This window comes from Myotis yumanensis, unplaced genomic scaffold (genome assembly GCF_028538775.1).
Source record: "Myotis yumanensis isolate MYYU_CA2020_CCGP unplaced genomic scaffold, mMyoYum1.0.hap1 SCAF_6, whole genome shotgun sequence".
NCBI classification, from domain to species: domain Eukaryota; kingdom Metazoa; phylum Chordata; class Mammalia; order Chiroptera; family Vespertilionidae; genus Myotis; species Myotis yumanensis.
This window is the reverse complement of record NW_027223757.1, coordinates 22497235-22519446: the sequence shown is the minus strand read 5'-3', so window position 1 is coordinate 22519446 and position 22212 is coordinate 22497235. Positions and strand designations below refer to the sequence as shown.

Sequence of the window (22212 nt, the reverse complement as noted above, 5' to 3'; positions counted from 1 at the left end):
GGGAACATTAAGTGCAGACTGTTTGACTTCAGGGTTGGGTGTTGGTTGTGTTTTTTTTGAAAAGACACTAATTGTGATTCCTCACCCTGCTCTCTCCTTCAGCACTGGCTGCTGCTCCTGTCCACCCAGCCGCCCCACACTCTCCTATCGTGTTTAGGCAAATAGAAATCCCACCTTCCTGCCACTTCCTTTCTCTTTCCTCCTGTTCCCTGACCGATTTCCTAGAAGAGTTCTCTTTACTTTCCGGCATCCATAGGATAACATCTTGCTTTTATCATCGTCAGCCAAAAAGCAGACACAGGAAAACATCCACCCTTTATGTCTCTCCTCATTGTGTTTATGTGGTAAAATAGCACCAGGAAAATGATCTGTGAAGGAAGTTGAGGGGGAGGAAAACTTTCCTCTACCTTCAAGGTTCTTCTGGCTGGTTTCATAATCAAACAGACATGAGGCGGATTAGTAGGAGAAAATAACCAAATTTAATTACATACATATGTATGGGAATGCTGCATACATGAGAGTCAGGTAGAAATGGAAATTGAGGTCTATAGGACTTTCTGAGCTAGGGGTGAGGTAAGGTACCTTGGGGCTTCAGAAGGCAACTGCAGGGAGAGAGCATGCTCAGTAATAAGCAGTTTGCCCTGCCATATAGGTAGATAAAAAGTTATTTCTGGTGATAACTCATATAATGGGCCAAACTCCTAATTTAATTTTTTCTAGGTGGTTAAAGGGAGGAGTTTCTCTAGGACCCTTAGAGTCTTGGTCTCCTTTAGCTCACAATAATCTGCAAACCCCTGCGGCACATCTTGGGGGACTCATTCTGCATCGCTGCAAAGTCCTCAGGGGTCACAAGGCTGCCATGACTGGAGCATTAGGGACTAAGTTTCCACACTGAATTGGAATTAAAATCCTGAGTGGGCAGGCAGCTTGAGGACTGTAGTAGACATGCAGCAGTAACAAGCAGCAGTCATAAGGTGAGTGGGGAAGCTAGTTTGAGGTAGTACCCCTTAAAGCATACAACGGGGCAGGTATACTCCTCAAGTAAAATTCAGACAATGAAGACCTTAGCTTAATTCTAAAGCATATAACCCATGTTGGTATACACATCCCCATGTGAGAATAGGATCATAGAATCCTATTACAACTTTGTAAGCTTTAAAGGCACATTCCCTAGATAGATTAGATAAAGGGATATACAATTTTTTTTGATTTTGTAAAAAAAAAAAATTTAAGCAATTATTTTTTAAAAATATTTTTTAAATTGATTTCAGAGAGGAAGGGAGAGGGAGAGAGCTAGAAACATCAGTGATGAGAGAGAATCATTGATTGGCTGCCTCCTGCACACCCCTTAGTGGGGATCAAGCCTGCAACCGCATGTGCTCTTGGCCGGAATCAAACCTGGGACCCTTCAGTCCACAGGCGGATGCTCTATCCACTGAGCCAAACCAGTTAGGGCTAAGCAATTCTTACAGAAATAACTTATTATATCTCTGAAAAATTATACTCAGTGCTAGCTGCTGGGTCTCAAGAGGGACATGGACAAACTAGGATGGTTTCCAGACCCTTTGCACACATCCCAGTCTGTCAGTGTCCTATGAGCCCTGGTTAAAAGAATGAGGCATATGAAATTACGTCCAGAAAGCAGAAGAAAAAGCTGGGTCCCTTTCCTCTTGGAAGATACTTCCCCCAGACTACAAGAAGCTGGCTTGTCCACCCCTTACTCCCACTCCTCCTTAATCTGTCACCTCAGGCTCTTTCTAAAGTAGGTTAATAGAGCACCAAAGGAAGGGACGCTGGTATTTCCTGGGGTCTTTCCTTCTGTGGGGAAGCAGTCATTCCCATCTAACAAAAGGGAAACACTAAGAAGGCGGCATGCATGGTCAAGGTGCCAAGGACAATCTTCTGCTACTTGAGCAGTTCTGGCATCTATTCCCCCACACCCTTGACTCAGTATCCCCATGCTGTCCTCTGTCACTCTAAATCCCCTTCTGGAGTGCCTCACTCAATCTGTCTCTCGAGTGTTTCATTCTCCAAATCACTTATTTCTTCAATCTGAATATCAGAGACCAATCGCTAAAAGATACATGCTAATCAACACATCGAATATAAATAAAATGAAGAATGACAAGCAGAGATGTGAAGCAATGTAATAATAGTCTTATCCAAATGTGAGAATTTGACCCAATTCTCCTTGTGGTTGAGGATTTTAAGATCATGTGGGAAAAAGAATATGTGGAAACTGAGGACATAAGTGAACCTATAATAGTGATTCGTGCACAGGTGGGGTCCCTGGGCCTGGCCTGCAAGGATCAGGCTGAAACTGGCTCTCTGACATCCCCCAAGGGGTCCCAAATTGTGAGAGGGCACAGGCCAGGCCAAGGGACCCCACCAGTGCACGATCAGGACCAGGGAGGGACTGTGGGAGGGCTCTAGGGCGTGTCTGGCCTGTCTCTCCCAGTCCCAATCAGCCGGACCCCAGCAGCAACCTAACCTACAGGTCGGCGCATCTGCCCCCTGGTGGTCAGTGCGCATCATAGTGACTGGTCAAACAGTCAAACGTGGGACACTTAGCATATTAGGTTTTTATTATCTAGGATAATTATATATAATAAAGACTCATTAGAATGTTAAGTTTCTTAAGGGGTAAGAGCTACATCTGTTTTTGTTTCATTGGCATATATGTACCCCCAAGTACTTAGGAAAATGCCTGCCATGTAATGTTGCAAATATTTATTTGTTTTCATGATTAGCTGGATAAACTGCTGATTTAATTTCAATTCAGTGGTTTGTGTTCATAAATTACTTTGATTTGATTTGATTATGGATTATTGCCTTCTTATTTGCTCCTTCATCTAATCGGGTGGGGAACATCCAGCCTGTGGGCCTTATAAGGCCTGTGAAATTATTTGGTCTGGCCCTGCCAAGGCATTAGGGGTGAGTTAATTAAATGTCTGACCAAAATATAGCAGGCTAGTTTTTAAGCTGATAATTTTATATGGCCTGAGAATGATGTTATAAATATCCAAATGTCCGTTGGCAGAAAAAAGGTTCCCAACCCCTAATCTAAATATTCAATTCTTTTTCATTTATTTTTTGGAATCTCCCACTTTTTCATGTCCCACCAGGGTCCTGAAGCTGTAAAGTACCTTGGATATGTGTGGGTGGAAGAGATTTAGAATACCTTTATTTGACCAGCTTCTTTCACTAGAGCTAAGCAGTATTTTTAGCCACACTCTCTGCTCCTGTTTCATCAGGTTTAAATAGCTTTAGCAGCCTGTGATCATTGTGTCCAAGCACATGTTTCTACTTCTTTTACACGCATTTTATTTCTGCTTCTTCTCCATCTCCTTTACTGTTACCTCCTCTTCTAAATGTTGGTGCCCCTAGGCCCAAGTTCTAGTCCTGCTTCTCCTTTTTCTCTCTTCTGTCTCCCTAAGTGATCTCATTCATTCCCATTGCTTTAAATACCAAACACATGGCCCTGAATCCCAGATACATACCTCCATCCTTGACCTACCTTTTTAAGCTGCAAATCTCTATACTCAGTCTCCTACTTGGGTAAAACAAGCAAGACATTTTCATAAGTCTAAAATGGAACTTCTGATTTCCACTGCTCCTCCTCAATCTCTACTCAACCAACTACTCAAACCATTGAGCAATCCTTGGGCTCTGATCCACTTCCTTACCCTCTAGTTCCAGTTTATGAGCATGTGTAGTCATTTTTATAACCTCCAAATTAACTCTTGAATGTACTTGCCTTCAGTTTCACTGCTCACACCCAAGTCTAAGCTAGCATCATCTCTTGTCAGGACTAAGGTAACACATTGCTCCCTGCTACCCATCTTTGCCCTGGAAGTATTCGTCTGCACACAGCAGCAAGAAACTCAGTGACAGTGCCCTCTTAGCAGCCAGTAGGCATTGACCCCATATAATTGGGATACAATAAAAAGTTGTCACTGTGACCTGCCAGGCCTACATGAAGTGTCCCCTCTGTACTTATGCACGTCACAGATGCCCTCTCCACCTACCTCTTCAAGCTTATGCTGTGCCCCACACATGATGTGCTGGCTGTCTGACAAGTTTGAAACATGATCTCAGGCCTTGGAAACTGCTGTTTCCTGTGCCTGCAATGTTTTTTCCTCAACTACTTCTTGTTTGATTTGTTTCTGTTTTGACAAGTTACAGATATCTGTATATCTACCACCAAAATTAATATTAACATTTTGCCATTTTCCTCAGATTTTTTAAAAATATATATTTTTATATATTTTTTATTTATTTAAGAGAGGACTGGAAAGGGAGAGAGAGATAGAAACATCAATGAGCAGAGAGAATCATTGATCGGCTGCCTCCTGCATGCCCCATACTGGGGATCGAGCCCACAACCCAGGCATGTACCCTGACTGGGAAGTGAACTGTTCATAGGTCAACACTCAGCCACTGAGTCACGCCAGCCAGACTTCCTCAGATTTTAACATTATAATAATAGAAAAATGGAAGTAACGATTGAGCTTTCTTCCTTATGTTCCATCCTTTCCTCCTTACTCAGAGCCAGTAATGGATATGGTTGGTTTCCTGCCCTGCATCCATGTATCCCTCCCTTCTTTCTGACACAGCCTTGACTTCTTTAAGGCACTCACACTTCCTCCAATCCCTCCCCACACCTTCATGTGCTTCAGCAAAAGCCAATGGTGGCCCAACTGTGGCCAAGAGACAGCAGAATGGTTTCCTGGGAGCTGTGCTCATTCTCCCCAGAGTACACAGTGGGAAGCTGGTAGCACTTCTTCAGGCTCCTACCCTCTTTATCCTGCCCTCAAGCATTTGCCTTTAGAGAACCAGGGTGGAACCAGAGGAGGCAGGCTATATAAATTTCTGATCCAACACCAAGGCAGGAGCTAAAGGTACTCTTGTTTGTTCAGTCTTCATCATGTCATCTGCTTGTCTTGCATAACCGTTGGCTCAAAACTTAGAGCAACATAAACATCACAAATAGAAGGAACTGACTTCCTAAATGTCTCCACCCTTCTCCCAAAACAGAAAGAGGATTCTTTCTCTTATAACTAACCATTTTTTTGGTTAGCATATTATCTTACTATATTCTACTTATGTGTGTGTTTGTACTCAATGCTATGAAAAACTTACACAAGGTTAAGTCCCCATTCAGACATAAAGTGTTTAAAATGACAATCAGAACTGACCTCTCTGTTTCTCCTCTCTGCTTGCAGGGTGTGGCATGTTTACTCTCCTGTCATCGGTCACGGCAGCTGTCAGCGGCCTCCTGGTGGGTTATGAACTTGGGATCATCTCCGGGGCTCTTCTTCAGCTAAGAACCTTATTAGTCCTGACCTGCCAGGAGCAGGAAATGGTTGTGAGCTCCCTCCTCATCGGGGCCTTACTCACCTCTCTCACGGGAGGGGTCCTCATTGACAGGTATGGAAGAAGGGCTGCCATCATCTTGTCGTCCTGCCTACTTGGACTTGGAAGCCTAGTCTTGATACTCAGTTTATCATACACGGTTCTTATAGTGGGACGCATTGCTATAGGGGTTTCCATTGCACTCTCTTCAATTGCCACTTGTGTTTATATCGCCGAGATTGCCCCACAGCACAGACGGGGTCTTCTGGTGTCACTGAATGAGCTGATGATTGTCATTGGCATTCTTTTGGCCTACATTTCAAATTATGCATTTGCCAATGTTTCCCATGGCTGGAAGTACATGTTCGGCCTTGTTATTCCCTTGGGAGTTTTGCAAGCGATTGGAATGTATTTTCTTCCTCCAAGTCCCCGGTTTCTGGTGATGAAAGGACAGGAGGAAGCCGCTGGCAAGGTTCTTCAAAAGTTGAGAGCCCTCTCAGATACCATGGAGGAACTCACTCTGATAAAATCTTCCCTGAAAGATGAATATCAGTATAGTTTTTGGGATCTGTTTCGTTCGAAGGACAACATGAGGACCAGAATAATGATAGGCCTAACACTGGTATTTTTTGTACAAATTACTGGCCAACCAAACATATTATTCTATGCATCAACTGTTTTGAAATCTGTTGGCTTCCAAAGCAATGAGGCAGCTAGCCTAGCCTCCACAGGCGTTGGGGTTGTCAAGGTCATCAGCACCATCCCAGCCACGCTTCTTGTAGACCATGTCGGGGCCAAAACCTTCCTCTGTGTTGGCTCTTCCGTGATGGCAGCCTCATTGGTGACCATGGGCATTGTGAATCTCAACATCCACATGAACTTCACCCATATCTGCAGAAGCCATAGTCTTATCAACCAGTCCTTGGATGAGTTGGTGTTTTATGGATCAAGAAACTTGTCAGCCAGCAATGAAACTCTTAGAGAGCCCTTTAAGGGGATCACTTCTCACAGCAGAAGCTCATTAATGCCCAGGAGAAATGATGTGGATAAGAAAGGGGAGATGACCTCAGCATCCTCACTAAATGCTGGACTGAGCCAAACTGAATACCAGATAGTCACAGACCCTGCGGAAGTCCCACCATTTTTGAAATGGCTATCCTTGGCCAGCTTACTTGTTTATGTTGCTGCTTTTTCAATTGGTCTAGGACCAAGTAAGTATTTTATTTTTCATTCCTCCTCCTTACCACTTCTAAATGCTAGTGAATTGCTTTTGACCAATGAGAGCATCCCACTGCTATAGTATCTCATACACAGACCTACTAGAAGCAGGACATGGATAATATCGGAAGAAAGTATGCCTGGCTTATACCTGCTTAGTGAAATGTGCAGGGCCAGTATCCACCCAGAGGGAAGTTTGCAATTATATGTCCCACAAGGATACTTTAACATCAATTGATTGGAGGTGATCCAGACTTTGAAAGATATTTATTGCCCAAGAGAATATATTGTTTTATGAAAGCAAAGTTTACTGAGATAACATTTTTTAAAATATCATTCCTGAGTTTTTTCATAGGTGAGAGGGGGAAAGTATCAAGATTTTCTTAAAGACACTGTAGTGGGTGCATTCCAGTAATAATGAAGAAGAAGGGAATTATGAGATGGGAAGGAGAATGCATTATTTCTTTAAGCTATTTTATCACTAGAATAACCTCCCAGGGTACTTTACTCTCCCCTATGAAACAGAGAATGGGAGTCAAGTTACTCTTATTAAACAGAATACAAACAATTTACAGGGAGATAGCTACGGGATGTTTTGTTTTCTATAGCCAGTCTACTCCAATGACAAATTTTAAACCCTTCTCTGGAGCAAAGTCTCTCGGGTTTGCTAGAATAGGCTGTTTGTTGAAGTTCCCTAGTCTTTTAGCCTCAGCCTGAAAGTCTAAACCTCTCTGTCAAGAAGTTGTAAAAGGTCTTTTGTACATCTCCCTAGAAAATAAAGTGCTTACTCTATCATCCTCAACTCCCACTCCTCTCTCCTCTCTCTCTCTCTCTCTCTCTCTCTCTCTCTCTCTCTCTCTCACACACACACACACACACACACACACACTTGGTATTAAAACCTTTGTTAATAAGGATCAAGGTCCAAACAAACTTGCTCAAATAAATAGAGGAGAGTACAGTGCCCAATCTAGTCAATGACCAAATGCTCTTGGATTTTGCCTCATAGATGGCTCCAGTGTTTATCTTTTCCTTCCCATTTCTGCTACCATTGCCTACCCATATGGTTCTTAGGTTGCTAGGAGACTGTAGGTCTCTCCTGTTCCAGGCCTTTCTCATGCCCATTCACCTTCTATTCCAGTATTCCTTAAATACCATTTTCCTCATGTCACCAATGTTCACACACCCTCCATGGTGTCCTACTATCTACCACATCAGAGAAATCAAATGCTTTACAAGATAAAAAGATTAGAAATTATCTATTCCAACATTTTTCTTTTATTGAAAAGAAACAAGAAACACAGGGGATTGAGATGACACAGATTTGGAAATAAAACCCCAGGCTTTGGAAGCCTAATTCCATGCTTTGCGTACCACTATATCACCATTCTTTGAGGGAAGAATTGCATGACTTTCAAGACCTTCCACCATCTCACCCAACTATATCAGGCTGTTTACACAACTACTTGGGGTACCATTTATAATGTGGTTTATGGAGTTATGCTCAAGGGCCACCATTCATACAGGAGTACATACTAGTATAGACTCCACATGGACAGCAAAGTGAACAGTGTCCCTGGCATTGCGCAATGGGGCAGTACCTTATCACCCTGGGCTTCTTTATTTCCCACTGCTTTACACTTCCTCGACCCTACCCAAAGCTCAATGAAATTCTTCCTACCTTTAAAGCTCAATGAAATTCTTCTCTCCTCTAGGAATTCACTTCTTTCTTCGAGGTCTTTATGTGTATGAACTACTAGTTATTTCTAGTGTAGAATAGGTCAGTTCTGGGCTATAAGAAGCCTGAATTTAAATCAGAAAACTTTATTCTAATCCCAGGTCTTCAGCCTACTGGCTGTGTGATCTTTAAGTCGACTATCTTCATGAAGCTGTTTTTAATCTATGAATTGGGTATAATAATATCTGTTTTATGTCACAGAGTCAGCATCAGGTGAGCAAATGTATGTGTGGTTTGGATGCTACAGGGTATGATATAAATGGAAGTTTATACACATAGTGTAATGCACACTGTAATATAACATAGTCCTTACTGATACAGTTATTGCTACTGTATGTTTTGGTTTATTAGCTAGAATATGGTTACTGGATTATCAGCTCTTTGAGGAAAGAAATGACATTTTATATTTTTTCCTTCTCTCCGTTTAAGTGAGTGTAGCATAAATCTGTTTGAAAACCATACACGAACACATTTGTGTTTCTAAGGGGGTGGGGAGGACTTTAAAAATAAGATGCAGATATAGGAAAAATCTCAAAGTGTGCTTCTTTACATGTGTTAAGCGACCTATGGGCAAACTAAGTAGCAGTAAGTTAGAAATGCTAGGCGGCCAGAGAAACTCCTGTTTCTGCCAAACATCATCACGAGTTCTTTTGCAAAATAATTCATCACAGGGGCATGTGACAAAAATCTCTTTCTGTGTTTGCTCATAAGAAAAGATGCAGGGGAGTTAGTAGTGCTTGGAAACAAGTAGTGGGAGGCATTTAGGCCTTTTCTTTGTTAAGTCATAGTTATTGGGACTTTCAGGCACAGAGGACCTAAAATTAGTCCCAGTTTTTTTTGTTTTGTTTGTTTGTTTGTTTGTTTTGACACCTCTGCTTTTTGCTACAACCTGGAGAAGTGAGTCCCTTTGAGAATTTCTTAGACCCCCCAGCAATACTAGTGAGGTAGAGAGTCTCAGAGTTGAAGGGGTTTGGGTATGGGAAAGGGAAATAGCTTGGTTTCTGCAACTTCTAATTGTAATGCCGAGGACTGAGCTAGGCATTCCCTCCCAAGGCTGGGAAGCATGCAGCCTGAGACAGAATTCCCATCAGCCGCTTGCTCTAAGTAGAACAAGCAGCGATTTCCCATCTGTGGTTTGGGGCTATTGATTCTCCTTGAGCTTTTAGAAGGGATTTGAGTAATTTCCCCCCCCTTTTTTTTTTTTATCCCTTGCTAAGGATCAGTCATTTTTGTCCATATTCATGTTGTAGTTTATTTTTCTTTTCTAAAGAAAGCATATCACAGGAATTCCAATTCAATCACCAAAATTGTATTCTAGAGCATTGGTATAAGCTGCAAAAACCAGTGGGAGGTTTAAGAATATTTTTATTAGGAGCAAGATTTTCATACTAGATCTTGAATGCTTTCTAAAACTTATTAACCTAATGTGATTATTCTCAGATATTTCATGTAGAGAGTTGGTTGCTTGTAATAAAGCAAATCCTTTCTGTAAATAGAGGTATAAAAATAAATGCACATGTTGTTCTAAAGTAAAATCGAAAGCAAGATTATACCATTTTCATTAAACCTTCTTAAATATGGGTTGGCTTAAAAAAGCATTCCTTAATTGCATTAAATCATGCCATAATTTCTTCTGCCAAAGGAGTGTTTCTATTTTTTTTAGGATTGCGTGTATGTTCTATGTCATTCCACTCTCTGGCCTCTAACTGTAAAATAACAGGTTGCTCTAGAATCTGGAATTCAGGGGGGAAATGAATTTGATACCAAGCAATCTTATGTATTATATTTTAATGCATTTAAAATATTATTCTAAAAAGGAATTCATGGCCCAAAGAGTTTAAGAACCTCAGCCCTGCATTTCTTTACAACTAATACTAAAATTCTTCCATCGAATAAAATCAGAATATATACTCCATTGCTTTTCTTGGAGACTATTATTAAACATTTTGTTTTCCATAACTGACCTTTCACTTCAAAATATGTTCAAAATCTTACCCTTACTCTCCACAGTGTTTCTGGAGTGATCCCAATCATCGTTTTAGCTTATTTTAATAACAGTATTTTTCTGTCGTGGTTCAAGCATCGGGGTAGAATGGAAGAGTCCTGACACTGTGAGGACTTAGAGCCACATGCTTTATAAGTAAAGCAGAGTTGAGCCCAAACAGAAGGCATAAAGTTATTATCTCATGAGTTCATTTGAGGTGATACTTGAGTAGAAACCCAGCCTTCTTAAAATAGCAAATGTAACTCAGAAAAATGTGTGTGACTGTTCTGTTCACAGTAATTACCAGGGCTTTTCTAAATCCACAGATTCCTACGTCTGTACAATTAATTAACCTCCTGTCCCATCTCGTGATTATATATATTTTCATTATGATCAAATGAAAAGAATTTGTCCAAGGTCACATATTAAGTTTGGTATGCGACTGTGACTGCCATTTTTTAACTACCTTTGTATTCATACTGAACACTGACTGACAGGTGATCCCCAATCATCTTCCCCAATCTCTTCTGTCGAATAAGCAGGAGTTCGGGCAAGAAAGCACACCTTGGAGTGACCAACAAAGGAAGAGAGAGGGAAAGCCTGGGGGTTCACTGACTCACTCACTCATCCAGCACGTGTGTATTGCTCACCCAGATTCAGGGATGGCTGAGCGAGAGCCACACCCTGCCCTCGTGGAACGAGTGTGGGGACAGGCAATGAGCAAGAAAATGAAGAGAGGTACTATCCCAGGTCAGGAAGAGAGAGGTGTTAACATTCAGGCGGAGGACGAGTGATAAAAAATGAAGAAGGATAAATGAAAGAGCATTCTTGGAGGAGGGTTATTTCCGATAGGATGGCCATAAGAGGCCTTTCTGTGATGGTGACATTTGGGCCACGGCTCATATGAAAAAGGCAGTGTGAAACTCTGGGAGAAGGGAGTTTCAGCAGGGAGAATGGCCTTGAGAGGGACATGAGCTGAAGGTTTAGGAGAACAGCAAGAAAGCCTCCCAAGGCTGTATAACGTGGTGTTTGAATTGGGACGAGGCTTTGGCATCATTTTGTGTCCCAGCCCCACAAGGTAGGACTTTGGACAAGTCAATTCATCTCTGTAGGCATCAGTTTCCCTACCTAGAAAATGGGGCAATATTGTCCATCTCAAAGTGTAATTGTGAGGTTGAATGGAACAATCTGCATGTGGTTTAGTGTCTGGTCTGCAGCAGAGACTCAGAACATTTAGTTCCTAGTGCTGTTAAGTATCTGGCTGTGGTCAAACTGAGATGAGTAGCTCTGATAATGCCAGCACTGACCTCAGCAGGCATTTTGCTTAAGTCATGCCAGAACACAGGTAGCGCTCCATACCTTATGCTGCATTGTGATGCCATGGTCCTCCTGACCTCCCTTCTATAAACCATTTTAGTCGGGTCAAGAAAAAAAAATACATTGGTGGCTTGAAATATGGTTCAATTCTGGATGACCTACAGTCAAGAGAGCTTCCTAGAAAAACAGACAGGCGGTACAGAAAATCCCTAGGCTTTGGTGAAAGGTGATCGATGTGATTGATGTAGGCTGAGAAACACCCAATGCCTACTCATATAAGTTGGTGCAACTAATGTAGACTCTATGTCCTATGTGCACAAAAACTGTCTGGCTCACTGTTGTTTCCTTGGGCCTGACCCACAATAGGGACTCCATAAATATTTGTTAGATGAGTCAAAAACATCTCAAAGAGAGAGAGAGAGAGAGAGAGAGAGAGAGAGAGAGAGATGTTTCTGGACCTCTCTCAGCTTGTGATTAAAGGGAAGCTCTCTCTCTCTAGTCTGGGGTTGATACATCCTGATCTCCTCTGGCATGAATCTGAGTCAATATCTAGGGAATAAGATAAACATGGCTTGTGTTGAACTCTCTGGACATTTGATCAAAAATTATATCTGAGTAAAGCTACTCAATTGAGAATTCAGGGTCATCTCCAATTCAATTGATGACTAAAGAAAATTGATGTTTTAAATGTACTAAAATTAGGGCATTTAAAATTTTTATGATGTTAAGATGTAATATTCATCCCCAAATATCTATTGTTTTCCTCAAATATGAGACCCAGCCCTTCCCCTGGAAAAAGAAATAAAGATTGTGATTTGCCATATCATCGGGTGGTTATTCCTAACTTGGTTTAATAGTTGAATGTTTTAAAACCTGTCTTTTTACCAAAAATAATTTAAGGTAATTCTTTTATGGTTTTCTGAAGAGAAATATGTGAAAATCTGAACCTGGAATTTGGGGGTTGTTTTTGCTCACTTAATTAGTATTAGAGCTCTTAGGAATATTTCAATGGATTATTTCAGGCTTAAGAATCACATTAAATCCCTCAGATATGAATGGGCAGTCCAAAGTTAATAATAGCAATAAAAGATCTTTGTAGAAAAATTATACCATAGCCACAAGTAATCAAACTCTCAAGAACTGCAAACTGGATGGTATGTTAGACCACTTGCAAACTAGCAAGTTGGCCTGTCACAGTTTTATAGATGTTGGCAAAAGAATGCATGGTCAGAGGCAAAGAACCATTTATTACTGCTAGCAATAGCAATAGCCAGAATGTCAGCAGCTGCACCAGTTCCTCAAGCCCCATGAAGAGGGACAGAGGACACCTACACACTTGATGGGTTATTTTAAAGAAGAGGAACCCCAAGCTTAAGGAACCCAAATTCTATATAATAAAAGGCTAATATGCAAATCGACCAAACAGGGGAACAACTGGTCGCTATGATGTGCACTAACCACCAGGAGGCAGGCACTCAATGCAGGAGCTACCCCTTGGTGGTCAGTGCACTCCCACAGAGGGAGTGCCGCTCAGCCAGAAGCCAGGCTCATGGCTGGTGAATGCAGCACTGGTGGCGGGAGCCTCTCCTGCCTCCATGGCAGTGCTAAGGATGTCCAACTGCCAGCTTAGACCCAACCCCTCAGTTGGACATCCCCTGAGGGCTCCCAGACTGCAATAGGGCACAGGATGGGCTGAGGGACTCGCTCCTGAGTGCATGAATTTCGTGCACCAGGCCTCTAGTTTTTTTATAATAGACTGGAGGCCCGGTGCACAAAATTCATGCACAGGTAGGGTAAGGTCCCTAGGCCGGGCCAGCAATCAGGGCTGATCAGGGCCTTCCTTCCCCAGCTGCCAGCTGCCGGCTGGGACCTTTCTTTGTTCCACGCCACCCCCTGGTGGTCAGCGCACGTCTTAGTGAGCAGTCAAACTCCCGAGGGGACAATTTGCATATTAGCCTTTTATCATATAGGATAGGATAGCAAGCCAGCCTGATTTTTTTTTCTGCAGGAAGATTTTATCTTTAATTTACGGGACAGTAAAAAATACTTTTGCTTCAGATGAGACTCTATGTCTATCTTCCTGGCACAAAGGCAGTCAGTCTCTTTGCTTGTAAGACAAGCAAGCAACCCATGGGGAACTGTCTCTCACCTCCAATATCCTGCTTTTCTGCTTTTAACAAAAAAATAGAATTTTTTTAAGGCTCAAAGATTATAGAGCCTAGCTTTGCTTAGTTTGGTTTTGTGGAGTTTAACCAGCTTTTTGGAGGATGGGTATCAGTAGGAAGCATAAGACCCATCTGCTGTAACACTTAAATTTATTTTTATTTTTAATCCTCACCTGAGGATATTTTGATATAAAGAGAGTGGAAGAGAGAGGAAAAGACAAAGAGAAACATTGATGTGAGAGCAACACATCGATTGGTTGCCTCCTGCACACGCCCCACCAGGCCCCAGGCTGGGGAGGATCTGGCAACTGAAGTACATGCCCTTGACCCAAATCAAACCCTGGACCTTTTGGGTTGCAGGCCATGCTCTATGCATTGAGCCAAACCAGCTAGGGCTAAATTTAGATGTTATACCTAAATAACTCTAGCTCTTCAAATTTCTCATGTGATTTTTGCACAGTTAAAGATTATGACAACTCCAGAGATGTGGAACAATAGATTCGAATTTAGAAGTTTATTTAGCTGCTTCACTCTAAAATATATTGGCTTTAGAGCAGAGAGGCTTACAGGCCAGAAGGACATCAAATGTTTCAAAAGATACGCTTCATATTTTTCCCTAGACCCCGGGCCCCTGATATGCAGAACTATCACAGTTAGTGTTTATCATCCTTTCCCACCATTCTTATGATAATTACACATCCTTACAGAAAAGGTATATTGCACAAACTGTTATTCTTTACACAGGAGAGCTTTTTTATTAAGTGCAGCCATTACACAATCATACTCACACACAGGGTTTGTGTTACCTTTAAGATCTTGCAACCCTTTTATCCCCCCTTTTTAAATCTTAGGTTTCAGTAATTACCAATATTCATACTGCTACTGCTCCTTTTTTAGTTAATTAGGTCAGAGGTCATTTTGATTGATTAAAGTGGTGAATTATTTGATCCTCTGGTGTTAGGAATTAAAGTAATGAAAAATAAACAAAAAAATAGTGTCTGAAGGGTTTTACACTATATTTGCACCCAAACAAAAGAGGCAAAACTTTTAAAGAAATATTGTACTCTTATCCAATTAAATCCTATTTTCCTCTTTGGAGTCAGATGATGAAGCAGTAGTACTAACAGAACCAAGGAGTCTAAAATTGCATTTGTAGTGTTTGGACAGAATGACACCATCCATCTGTTACCGTCAGCAACTGTTCACATAATACATCTATGCTGAACTTTATTTCCAGCTCAGCACAACCATAGCCCTAAGACCTTGAAACTTATAAATATTGGACAGTAGCGATATTAAAGAGACAGACTAAGGTTTTAACACTATCTTAATAAGCACAAGCATTCATTTTTTACTTTACTATTTTCCAGAACACAAGGTTACGAAATTTTCCAAGGAACACTTGCAACATTAAAAACTATAAACTTTTCTGATTGAAGTCCAAAGCATCAGGCATGAAAAAGCACAACGTAGAATGTTACATCTGAAACTTGACATTCAAGTTATAGTTTAAACTAGAAAAGACTAATTTCTTATAGCTTCCCTCCCCTCTCCGCCCGCCCCCCCACACCTCCTTGCATTTTGAACACTGATTCAGTGGTCTGCAAATTAGGATATGCATACTTGCATACTCCTGGGCTTTATTTTCCAGAATGGTCCTTTAATGATACTTCAAAGGAAATAAATTTGAATTTCAAAAAAATCTGTTTCCTAACATTTCTCCTTCCCCTCTCCCCAGTTATGTGTTCTTCCACTTAAAAGAAAGCACACCTTTTGCCCATCAGAAATCTTATGATACATGTCACACATTATAAAAACCCCGGAAACACTAATTAAAGAGACGACTAGAAATACTGATGTAGATGTTGGGTGAAAAATGACTCCTATAACTAAAAAATATATTTTTATTGATTTTTTACAGAGAGGAAGGGAGAAGTATAGAGAATTAGAAACGTCAATGAGAGAGAAACATCGATCAGCTGCCTCCTGCACACCCTCTACTGGGGATGTGCCCGCAACCAAGGTACATGCCCTTGACCGGAATCGAACCTGGGACCCTTCAGTCCGCAGGCCAACGCTCTATCCACTGAGCCAAACCAGTTAGGGTAAGACTCTAATAACTAGATAATAATCTTTTTATAAGCCTAGATGTTTTCAATTATTTGCTTTCAACAAAACTGAAGTATGACCTATACAAGTTATCAGCTGATATTAGAAATAACTTTGGTTGTTAATTAGAAGAATTGAATGACTTTACTATCATAAAATTTCTTCAACTCCCCATCCACTTTCATTATTCTTCAGAACAATAAATTTTACCTATTTAAAGAGAATACATGAATCATGTAATTCTAGAAGTAAGTGACATTCACCTTGGAATGTCTTGGTTTGTCATTTAAGAAATTCAACTTGGGTGAATTTTTCCCCCCCACAAGGCCAGGAGTGAACAAAACTCAAAGAGATTTAGAGAAGAGAGAATACGAAAAATAAATTAATTAATTAATTAATTAAAGCTACTAACACATCATTGTTGATGTGGGAGATGGTGACCTATGGTGGAATATATTTTTTAAAGACTGTAATTTTCCCACTTAGGGAACTTATGAGGCCAGAACCTAAACATCTGGTTGGAAGAAAGTGGGTATATTCTCTTTCCTAATTCACATGAAAGTAGCCCTTTGCAATGAGAGAGATGGGTGTGCTGCATGCTACTTGCAAAGGCGATAGAAACCGTAGGAGTTTGGCTTCACTCCTACAAAGTATAGGATTGGCTCCTGGGCAAATCAAGTTGTTAAAAAGTCTGCAGCCAAAGCACAGAACTTCCTCCAAAGTTGGTAGGAGTGTTCTGGTGAGAGTTTCAAAACTTCCATGTGACTTTCAAACCTGCGGCTACCGCTCCAGGTGGTTCAGGAAGAGCTCCAGCCAAAAGGAAAGTGTGCCCGGAGCGCCCCAAGGATTAAATCTGGGAGCACAGGGAGAGAACTGACAGCCTCACAGAGAGTGGCAGCAACATGGAGGAGGGAGGAGAAGCGCATGGCGGTTTACATGTGGCAGGGGTCAGTCATTACCACTGACAGCCGTTAATCCAGGTCCATGTCCTCCACTGCACACAGAGCCACTTTAATTTATTGCCCATCATGGTCTTTTTATGACACTCTGTGCAGCCATAAACACTCTGCAGATTTCATCAGAACCAGGCAGGTTCTGACAGGCAGTCTGATTTAATATCATGTGAAATGTGAGTCCAATATCTGTGCACAGTTATCTCCCAGCAAATCCGTGCAGCATAGGGAAGGCCTGAAAGACGTGCAGATGCTGACATTTGTAGAGAGAGATATTGCTGAGGTAGTCCTGGGATGGTGGGGTTGCAGGTGGAATAATAGGGGTCAAGGAGAATTGTTTCAGGACCTGCTAAACTGCAGTGGTTGAGCTCGTGGTAGGCATTCACTTTGTCTCTGGATACTCTGGATTCCTCCCAAGCAAATAGCACATAGCACCTCCTGTGGGCCATGATCAGGGAAGGGGACAATGAGGACAGCCAGAGAGAGCCACCACTTCTCTACTGTGGCGTGTGGGAATAGCTTGATTTTCCTTGGGGGAGAAATTAGGCCATCTCCTTCGAAAAAACATCAGTGGTTTTAAGAAACTTTACATTATAAATATCACCATATCAAATCCGCAGGTGAGGGTCTGTACCGTTGTACGAACTGAAACAAGGCTTCTCTGCCTGTCCTGTTTGGGCACTCACAGCCCACGCCCAGGGACACGGAGGCCTGTGAGAGTCTGGCCCTGTCTTGCTCCTAAGTCCTGGAGAGGCTCTGACCCTTTCAGTAAGTTCTCTCTTGCTGCAGGTGCCATTTTGGTTTTTATTTCACTCTCTGGATCTGAAAACCTGTGATTTTATGGTTCTGAAATTATGGTTAAAATAATATTCTCCTTATTTTTGACTTAGACTCCATATTAGGAGGTGAACTATCCTTGTTGAAACACATCAATTTTGTTGCAACATCTAGTCTATGAGATAAACCAAGGCTTCTGTTCTGGAATTCTTTCTCTGAGAAGTAGAATTTAGAAGGAATTCAGAATTCTTTCTAAAAAGAAGTAGAAGCTTTCAGCAATGCTACATTATCTTTGGAAATGTCAGCTGTAAGGTTTGCCCAACACGTTTCCATGAGAGACCGAGGGAAGTCACTTTCAATACTCAGTGCATTGCCCACTGACTGGTCAGACTGCCCGAGGGCGTGGCTCAGTGCTGCATTGGATATGTGCCTCAGAAAGGCTCTGTGTGGAAACTGGGTGCTCTTAGGCAAGCTCTTGGCAGTTCAGACTGAGCACTTATACCTAGTACCTCCTGCATCTGTTCCATCTTCTGTTTAGCAAGACCACACTTCCTGTAACAGCAGGACCATCTCATTCTCATCTGTGGCCAACACAGCTCTGATGACCTCAGCAATGATAATCCCCAGGCCCCACTAAATGATTCCAAGAGGCTTCAGAATGAAAGGTGGGAAAGGAAAGAAGGGGGTTAAGAGGTGATGAGGTGGGGATGGAAGTAAATCAAGAAAACCTGTGCTGCCAGGTTGGCGTGGCTCAGTGGTTGAGCATCAACCTATGAACCAAGAGGTCAAGGTTTGACTCCCAGTCAGGGCACATGCCAGGATTGTGAGCTCCATCCCCAGTGAGGGGCGTGCAGGAGGCAGCCGATCAATGATTCTCTCTCATCATTGATTTTTCTATCTCTCCCTCTCCTTTCCTCTCTGAAATCAATAAAAATATATTTAAAAAAAGAAAAGAAAACCTGTGCTAATGCCCTCACTTAAAGAAAATGAGCGTGTGCTTCCCTCCCCTCCTCCTCATGGCTGCTAGAGCAAAAGGCTGTTGGGGCCCTCTGCTCTACCATGAACCATGTTAAAGACCCGTGGCAGGAAGGGACACAGGGGCATTGGTCTGTGATATAGATTGTTTAGCTTAAAAAGTAGAATTTACATAATTTTATCTTGTATTTGCCCAAGGACAGGTTGTTACAAAGGCTTCACCAGAATGATGCAGTTGTCATTCTACTCTGAGCCAGATCCCAGTCTTGATCCCTTCAGGCAAGGCTACCGGAGCACTGCACTGATCTCTAAGGACAGAATCTGCAAGAACCTAGTGAAGGACAAGAAGTGGAAGGGAGTGATATAGAAGTATGTTTCTGAATTCTCTGTGAATTAGAACACTAATAATCATGGTCATTTTCTTCCAGGCTTTAGAGATAACCCTATATCAATTTACTTGGAGAAGATAAACAAGAAAAACAAATGTTTTTCCTGCCGTCTTCTATTATTTTTTTTATTTTTCTTACTTGAAAACAGCAAATTTATTAGGAGCAGATGTTTCCTCTACAGTGTGGTAGTGTCATGGAAGACATTAAATTAGAAGCACAGCTGACTGCGTGATTCTGGCATAGGTGGCCCGAGTGGTTGCTGGCCGGTGGGACCCTCCCTGGCTTCTGGCTCCTTCCTCCCACCACCTCCTCTGGGCTAGGACAGTGCAGCTGGTTGGTATATAATTGTTGGCCTTTCAACACAAGATGACTTAGTCAGCAGTGAGCCAGGGCTGGACAGCTCCTAAGTCCTTTCCTCAGAATCAAACTATGTTTGAACTCCGCATTTAATTATTCATTAACAAATATTTATTGAGCCACCACCAATCACAGCACCGTGATTAAAAAGCATGAGTTCCAGAGACTGGGCGCCAGGGCTTCATGCCACCTCTGCCACTTACCTGCCCCATGACCTTGGCTAATTATTAACTCTTTAAGCCTCAATTTCCTGTTCTATAAAAGACAGATAGTAATAGCTCTTGTCTGGTAGGATTTTGTGAGGATCAGATGAGGTAAGTTTTGTAAATTGCTCAGCCCATCGTAGGAACTTGCAGCCAATTTATTAGGCAAACTCAATTTGATAGGCTGGGAGCAAGAGATAAGTTCATTTGCTCCTCCACTCCTCTTTCTAAGTCCTTAAGGCAGGTCCTATAAGATTCCCTGTCACTCTCAGATAATAAAAAGTCTTCTGATCAGTGTTCATGCCAAGAAAAGTCTCCTTTCAGAGATTCAAATGTGTTGAGTCTGGCATGCTAATCAAATCTTGGAGCTCTATTTAATTTAGAGGTTCTCTCTATTTAGCTTGCCCCAGGCCAAGGAAGCATAAGCAGGACAAGTGAGAGTATTATGTTCTACCCACTCAGTAGCTATGATGTTGGATTTCTCCAAGGTCAAGGGCAAACGAGATTACAGGAAAGGGCCCAGAGGCACTGACGTTAAGGTTCTGTGCTTGGCAGGTGGCCCCACCCACTGCCCTTCTCATTTGCATTTGTCAGGCCTGTGTCACACACAGCATTTCAAATCCCCGTCCCTACTCTGGGGACCATTGTCAGGCTTTCTCAGAGTTCCTCCTGAACCCTTCCCCACTTGGCTGGAGGTAAGGCGGAGGCACATGGCCCTGCTCTCCGACCACAAATCAGGCAAGACTAGGGCAGAGATCCGTGGGCCGCCCCTGGGTGTCAATGGCTTTTTGATAATTTTGCTGTCCCTGCCCGCTCTGCCTTTTCCTCCAGTGCCCTGGCTGGTGCTCAGCGAGATTTTTCCCGGTGGAATCAGAGGTCGAGCCATGGCTTTAACTTCAAGCATGAACTGGGGCATCAACCTCCTCATCTCGCTGACGTTTTTGACTGTGACCGGTAAGGATTCGTCCTCTTCCACTAATGCCTTTGTGCTCTTAGGACAAATGTAAGGGAAGCACACTCAGCTAAAAAAAAAAAAAAAAAAAAAAAAAGGCAAAACAAAATATTTTTCTGTGGACATTGTCAAACACATTCCAAAGTAAAGAGTAGCAAGGAACCTGATGTACCCACTATCCAACTTAAAGGGTTGTCAACCATAATTCACTTAAAACCCCACCTGCTCATCCCCCCACATTATTTTAAGGCACATCTCAGACAGCATGTCATTTGTGTATAACATTTCAGCATGGACCTCTAAAAGATAAGGCATTTAAAAACTATAGCCTCGCCCGGCCAGTGTGGCTCAGTACTTGAGCCTTGAATCATGAACCAAGAGGTCACAGGTTTGATTCCTGGTTAGGACACGTGCCTGAGTTGCAGACTAGGGCCCCAGGTCGGGGGGCATGCAAGAGGCAGCCAATCAATGATGTTTCTCTCTCATCATTGATGTTCTATCTCTCTCTCCCTCTCCCTTCTTCTCTGAAATTAATAAAAACATATATTAAAAAAATAAAACAAGAAATAAAACTATAGCCACACTATCATTATCCACCTAAAATATTAATATAACTTCCTTGGTGTCAATATCCAATCTGTTCACATTCTTCAAAGTGTCTTATAATTGTTTTTTATATTTTGTTTGTTTGGATCACAATCCAAATATATAACTTACAATTGATTGATATGTATCTTGTATTTTGTAGGTTTCATCTTCCTTTCTCCTCCCCTCTCCCCTACTTTATATTTTTAATGAAGAAACTGGGTCATTCATCTCATCGTTTCCCCAGGCGGGATTTTGCTGATTGCCGTCATATTGCGTGACCTCTGTCCCTTGTGTTTCCCGACAACTGCTGTTTAGATCTGGAAGCTTGAAGAGATTTGGATTTTCTTGTCTCTTTGTTTGAAACTCTTTTGTAGGTGATGGCGTGTCCTGCCATCGAGGCATATGTCGTTTGCTTGTCTCCCACTTTGTTGCAACCACTTCCTTTGAGCATCATTGCCCAGATCTGTTATTTTCTCTCTATCATTCTTTCTAAATTTTTATCTCTAATAGTATGCTAAGGAGAAATTTCTTCTATAACTACTAGTGGGAATTTATAATAAGTAATAGTTATTTACCTACCCTGACGTATGGGTCATATAAGAAAGGAAAGATAAATACTTGAAACTTTCTCTTTATTGTTTAGTTTTTGAAATAATGAGATAGTTCCCCAGCATCCTCCAAAATTGACCAAGGAGTTGAGTTTTCTTCCATATATATATAGGGGGGGGGGGGGGGGGAGGGAGAAAGAGAGAGAAAGAGAGATTGCAAACAAAGAAATAAGAAAATCTAAATCTTCTTAAGCCTCTATTTTCAACTGGTGTTCCACAAGAATTTTTTAAAATGCAATACCTGACTATTCAGTCAGGGGCACAACCTCTTTCCTTTAGATTGTCAAATAAAAAAATAATAACAGCCAGTACAACAATAACTGTCCCATGTGAATGAATCAAAATTACAAATTTTATTTGCCAGATTGACAAAAAACTGTATTTTTGGTGTGCTGCAGAATTTTAGTCGTTAGCTTATGTGTGCATAAGATGAAAAAGGCTGAAAATCGCTGCTCTAGATCTAAACTGCAGCTTACAGGAAACAAAGGACAGAAGGTCATGTGATATGACGACAATCAGCAAAA

General features: G+C 41.8%; 1 protein-coding gene across 1 annotated transcript in view; it reads left to right on the top strand.

The window, feature by feature from the left end:
• The window catches only part of SLC2A12 (solute carrier family 2 member 12), a 46544-nt gene that overhangs the window by 13498 nt on the left and 10834 nt on the right, over nt 1–22212 (top strand). The window contains 2 exon segments of the mRNA XM_070417723.1: nt 5226–6566; nt 20372–20494. Coding sequence (XP_070273824.1) covers nt 5226–6566; nt 20372–20494 — 1464 coding nt within the window.